Genomic DNA, 6,828 nt, shown 5'->3' on the forward strand with positions numbered 1-6,828 from the left:
GGGGGCTGCCCATGGAATGGCAGCCTGAGCAGTTGGGGGTTTGGTGCCCTGCTCAAGGGCAAAGGTAAACAGGCACCTCTACCAGTCCAACACCACACTTTGGTCTGTATGGGAACTTGAACCAGCAACCCTCCGGTTCCCAACCCAACTCCCTACGGACTGAGCCACTGCCACCCATTTAATAATGAGCCACACTTATTTTTGTAAATCATATACATTTCAAGATGCATGCAATATGTATAATTATAGTTACAGAGATGGACAAGACTCTTTTTTTCTACTTTTGCTGGTAATACTTCCATCTTGCTCTATGTTCAGACAAATGAACATGTTTACAACTAAACCTGCATATACAGTAGAGTCCTGTTATTTTCAGAGCTTGTCACCTTCCACTGACTGTTACCACCAATTACGGCTGGGAAAGACCAGCAAATAAGTGAGGGTTTCACCATAAACAGGAAAGAAGTGCTGAGAGGTAAGAGAGCACTCAGTGTGCCATTAGTGCTGGAGATAGTCGGGTGTACAGAGCAAGTGGCCCTACAAATCCTCTTCTCTTGGAACATAAGCAGTAATTATGGTGTCCCTCTGTATTTTGCCGTGGTCAACCAGGCATTTTGACATCAGGGACAGCAGAGCGCACCTGAAAAACCGAGTGGTGGTAGCACATAAAAATACAAATAACAGCTGTCTGCAACATTCAAAAGGATGCTCTGACCTAAAGAGCAAGATGATAGGGGATAACAAATACTAAGCAAAGCCCTGCCAGTGCCTTTCTTTACAAACTATGTTGTCTACATGATCAAGTAACTCTTTACTAAGATAAGATAGACTTTATTAATCCCACACTGGCAAGTTTTTTTTTTAAAATGATTTACACAATGCTCTTTTCCTGTAAAGTCCGATCCAAAACAACAGCAAACATTCAGTACGTTGCAAGATAAAAAAAATATGCATAATTGAATCCAACAAGCATTTTAAATGAATGCAGAAAGAAAAAGCTTGCTTTACTCAATAATAAATAAATGAACGCTGAATGCTTTCCATCCATTTGAGCAGTTATCTGGCAGATAATCGTTTTAGGACTCTGGCCACACCCCCCCTCCCTGCTTTGATTATGAACTCATAGGTTGTGCATAAGGTTACCACGTTATTTTAAATTTAAGAATTTTAGGAAATACACAATATATAAGGGGTAGATGGAAATCATGTAAATCAAGAATGAAAAACAAAACGACAATGATGTTGACTTTATGCTTCCAATGTGTGCAACCACCTTAATTCAAACAGCGTGACTGGTGATGCTGGGTTGATTCTCAAACTGGGCCATGTGTTTTTCAATGTCCAACACAGATATACAAGTCTTCAGATTCACTACAGGATCCAGATGGGCTGAATTAAGTAATCAAAGCAAGATGTGACCACCGTGGTTTTCTTATAAAAACACATCCTCATTGAAGTAAACTACGTCCTATCTTTCGTTTTCGGTCTCCTTAGTAAGTGCTTAGACACTTTTTTGTCCTTGTTTTGGACAGCTGTGCTGCATTAGAGTGTGGTCCTGTTGCGCTGTACTAGTTTTAAGGGACGGACAGAAATGACCCTATAAACATTGTTGTGACAGTCATTATGAAACAAAAAAGCAGCTTCATATGGGGTCTTGAGTGTTTTTACAGCATTGAATGGGATTTTGAAAGGTTTGTTCAGTCCACTACTGAAGCATCTGAAACCTGACTTGAGAGCTTGTACAGGTAGCTGTATCTTGGTGAATGACAGACAAACATCGGTTGCCATACAGGCATGAATAAGAGCAGAAATGCATAAAGGAAGTGTCAATTGCCTTGAATCAAACTTTTAAAGAAAATGCTGCAAAAAGGAACCAGAAAGGGAGGTACAGACACTCACCTGACATTTTGAACACACACACACACACACACACACACACACACACACACACACACACACACACAACACACACACACACACACCACACACACACACCCACCCACACAACACACACACAACAACACGACACAACAACACACAACACACACACACACACACACACACACACACACACACACACACACACACTTGTCTTAGCAAAGCTTTATTGGCCTTTTAACTGCTGGTGGCACAATACAACCATACAATACTAGATGGGACTTCCGAGCATTGATATGAGGCACCACCAAAGAAGTTGATCATGAATAAGTAGGTTTACAGACTAGAAAATCCAGAGATTAGACATCACAAGGTTCACTGAGTCAGCCGAATCTGTGCACAGTCGGTCCATTTATTTAATGTGGGAGTTACAATGATCCTAACAGAGGCACCAATCTAAAAGTCGTTCGCCACAGAAAACCTGACTTTAGCTTCTGACTTCCACTCAGAGTACTGTATATATTCTGAGTTTACAATATCAATTGTGTCTTTTTTAGGAATTGAAAGAAAGTGTTGGTCCGTATCCTGCATTGAAAATCTGTGTTTCTGTGATTTAAAAAAAAGACAAAGTGCAAACTACATTACATATTCTACAAATCGCTGCACTTATGGTCAATCAAAATACATTTTATGATTTATTACATGTTTTTATTTCAGCAATTTGTCCATAAATGTACTTTCATTTGCATATATCAATACTTGTAGGCCTATACCTTATAAAAGGGATGTCAACAATAGAATTGTGTGCAGTTTATTGTGTACTTTGTCCTGTACATATGCAATCCTACCTTTGTTGTCTAAATCCATCAAATTGTTGCATATGTAGCTAAAGTTGAACATTGTATTAGTTGTAACTAAAAACGATTAAGTACTTTGGTACATTTTCTTATTCTTGATCTCAGTAAAGATCGGGTTTTTTGCCCAAAAGAAACTGTTTTTACACTTTCATCTTGAAAACATAATCACCTGATCTTCACCTCACTATGAGCTCTCTCCTTCTGCATTGACAGAGCATGTACACAACACGTACACCTGAATTATCTTTGTTGGTATTAAATTGAGTATGTCATGCTTCATTAAATTGCTGCTATTCATTGGCAATCACCTGCACTATCACTAAAAATAATACGGCTGATGGGTCATTCTGTTGGCACAGTGGACAAAATCACATGATGTCACCACAACGTGTCAGGTTTGAACTCAGTCAAGCACTGTCCCTTCCCTCTATATTTGTCCCAGGATGTCCTCCCAGTCTCTCTGCCATCTCATAAAGACAAAAATACCATTAGACTTGCAAATAAAAAAGGAAGAAAGATGTGTTTCTTCAAGTAGTGCTGTGGTACTGTACACTGATAATCATGCAAGTGTCTTGCCTTAACTGACTTCACTGGTCATCACTCTTAAAGCTTAAAAAGAATCCATTCACACAGCAAACGGAAAGTGAAAATGGATTGAATCATGAATAGTGTGGTAAAATGACAACCAGGAGAACAAAATCAAAAATTTCAATTATCCAAGAAAACTATCATCAAAACTGATTTTTTTTCAAATTCAGCCAAAGAGAGGAAAGTAGAATATAATACAAAACTTCACATTGTCACTCAGGAAACACATCTGGAGATATGGAAGCAGATGTTTCCCTGCAAATGCTGCAACCGTACATGCATTACATGACGCGTCACCCCGGGACCTTCGGCCACCATGCACTGCCCTGTAAAGAGAAAACCCTAAACCCGCTGCAGGGGGTCCCCCTACAGCCGTTCCCCCTCCCCCCTTCCTCCCCCAGCCTCTCTCAGGCAAAACCCACGCTGGGTGCATGTCAAAGATCACATGACAATAGGGATTCCTGACCCAGCCAGGGACTGGGAATGAATCAGATCTAATTCAACCATGTCGCAGGCAGCCAAAGGCATTGGGCCTGAGACAGAGTGGCAGACCCTTTCAACCTGGACACACACAGACGGGACGGCATTACGGTGAAAATGTCACCTTGCTTGAGTGTACCTTGAAATATGTTTTAGGCTTTTTTTTTTTTATTACCTATTCCAATCTCCAATGACGATACAGATGGAGAAAGTTAATATAAAAAGAGAACAAAAAAGAAGGACCAACAGAAGGTAGATGAATGGCAAAACCCAGCTCATCGTACTTTATGGGTTGGATTAGTTACAAAAGACAATACAATGAGTACAGTCGCAATGTGTCTGCTCCCAACGCTCCTAAAATACCACATCTAGCTAGTAGTGATCAAAGTCGATCAAATATTAATCAATGTCCTCTCAGTTTCCTCTCCCTAGCATCTGACCGTGACTCAGTTCTCCAACTCCACGTTCACTAAATTAAATGAAGGACATTAGTGAGATTCAAAGGATAAATTATTCAGAAGCAGCAGCTCATTTATCTCTTAAACACCATTACCACTGTGTGTTAAAGAAATGATCCTTTGTCGTTTCCTGACAGTTCAAATTTACAGACATAACTGCTGGGATGATACAAGTAAGAATTGTGTTTGTGCTAGCTCGTCAGGAAGGAAAAGGGGGAAATAAACATCTATTGATATTTAGATGCAGCCACTATGAACAACAGTTTCGGGTTAGACTCAGGGCAAACAAAGAAGGTATGTTTCTTTCTGAGCACTGCAGACTTTGGAACCAGTAAACGCTCCTAAAGCAGTTTTTAACTTCTCCACATGGACAAACCACTGGGTTTTATCACTAAATCCTAACAATGTGTCATTGCAGCGACCATGCTAGTCAGTTTATTAGTGCAGTGGTGTAGTCTACGTAGTACGCAGGTATACGCAGTATACCAACTAAGAAAGATCCAGGATTTCCATATACCCACTTAAAAATGGCATGTAACAACATAGTTTCCATTATATTTTGATATATAAAATGAATTGTCATCTGTGTTTTTCTTCTTCACAAAATGCATTCCCACCGAAAAATTGGTGTATATTTACATATATGTATAAATGTGCTGTATTTATATAGCGCTTTTCTAGTCTTAACTACTACTCAAAGCGCTTTTACATCATACATGATACATTCACAGACATTCATACACTGTGGCCGAGGCTGCCATATAAGGTGCCACCTGCTCATCAGATACACACACACATTCACACTCAGGGAAATTGTTATTGACCCCTAACTTTTGATTGCTATTGTGTATGTGTGTGTGTATGTATAATTTATTTTTATTATATTATATATAAATAAATTATAACATACACACACACATACACAATATTATATATATATATAAATAAATTATACATACACACACACATACACAATAGCAATCAAAAGTTAGGGGTCAATAACAAATTTTCATCCCACTTCATTCAGACATTATACAGAATACCAGCTAATCTGCTAATGTATTATCTTCATTGCCCATTATCAGCAACTTTTTAATCCAGTGTTCCAAAGGCTCGTTCTGTTCACTAATCTGATATCACTTTAAAAAACTAACTGAGAAAACACTGGAGAACCCTTACACGCAATTATGTAAACACATAATGTAATCTGAAAACTGCTGCCCTGGTTAAAAAAACAATGCAACTGATCTCAGCTGGTATTCTGTCTGTAATGGAGGGAAATGGAAATTTCTAAGTGACCCCAAACTTTTGACCGGTAGTGTATAGTGTATCATTCTTGTGAGAACTGAGGCACACATACAGCACAGTAGCATGCAGTTGTAACTATCTGAACTCACTTTTTGATAAAAGGTTACAGATAACCTCCGGCAGCTTCCCATAAAGTATATGTCTCGGTGCAAGCAAGTCATTCAACTTTTATTGTGAAGGAACCTTTAAGTGTATTAGGAGATGGATTTACCATAGGCTGATAACAGTGTCGCTGGACAACATTGTAAATGTGGCAAAGGTTTCTCAACAAAGTAAAACTAACAGAGGTTTCAGCATGCCATCTGATCCATTCCCCTCGTGTGTTCAGTGTTAGCTCCTACCTGGCCACGGCGACGCAGCGGAGCTGACGAGAACCAGGACGCAGCCGAGGAGGCGCTCCAGCCAAGGGGAGCACCTGCAGAGGAAGCAAGCAATCACGGTCACAGCTGTAGCGCTTTCCTGCAATTCAGCTACTCAAAAAGTTGAAATACAAACGCCAAAAAAAGTACCTCATGTTCATGTTCTTCTTTGACTGGTATCGAGTGGGAAAGCTACATGGGGTGTTCAGGGGTAACGGGATGTAAAGGGTTCCCTGCTTCCCGGGTCCAGCACCGTTGCTGCTGCTGCTGCTGCTGCACGCGGCTTCAACAGCTGATGGGGACTCTGCTGGAGACAGAGGAGACGTGTGGACAGGCCTGCACGCGTCCACATCAGGGACTTCCGCCAGGTCCTAAAAGGGAACACATTCCACCGGTTGACAAGTTGCAGTCTCTTGTATAATCAGGGACCGGTATCATTCAAAAACATTCTCTAATAAAAATAACAAAACAAATAATAATATTAAGGCAGAAGAAGAACAAGAAGACATGTTTTTTTTTACTAATTGACGCTTGGCTCATTGCACATCCTATCTATGGGCCGTGGAAATAAGTCCTGGACTTTATTGTGGTTTTTATCCTCGATAATATTGGATGTTTTTTCCTGTGTAAATAATTCTTAATGGAATTAAATAAATCAACCAAAGGCTTTTGCACATACTAGCCTCAAACCATTCAGCCTGCTTTTTCTTTTTTCTTATGTTAAACAGCTATTTTGTATATATTTGTTTCTAAAGGCCTATTTATTGTTAATTTCATAGAATAGAATAGAATACACTCTATAGTCACTGTAATTCGTCCTGGCCATAGTGCTTAGGGTCGCTGGTTCAAGTCCACAAACGGACCAAGAGTATGGTGGTGGACTGGTAGCTGGAGAGGTGC

General features: G+C 39.9%; 1 protein-coding gene across 1 annotated transcript in view; it reads right to left on the reverse strand.

Moving 5' to 3' along the window:
- The window catches only part of col18a1a (collagen type XVIII alpha 1 chain a), a 105,941-nt gene extending 99,663 nt beyond the window's left edge, over positions 1 to 6,278 (reverse strand). The window contains exons 1-2 of the mRNA XM_032512563.1: positions 6,079 to 6,278; positions 5,911 to 5,984 (exon numbers count right to left, since the gene is read on the reverse strand). Coding sequence (XP_032368454.1) covers positions 5,911 to 5,984; positions 6,079 to 6,089 — 85 coding nt within the window. The 5' untranslated portion in view covers positions 6,090 to 6,278. The remainder of the gene's footprint in view (positions 1 to 5,910; positions 5,985 to 6,078) is intronic.
- Positions 6,279 to 6,828: the final 550 nt, after the last annotated feature.

This window comes from Etheostoma spectabile, chromosome 4 (assembly GCF_008692095.1).
Source record: "Etheostoma spectabile isolate EspeVRDwgs_2016 chromosome 4, UIUC_Espe_1.0, whole genome shotgun sequence".
In the NCBI taxonomy this organism is placed as follows: Eukaryota; Metazoa; Chordata; class Actinopteri; order Perciformes; family Percidae; genus Etheostoma; species Etheostoma spectabile.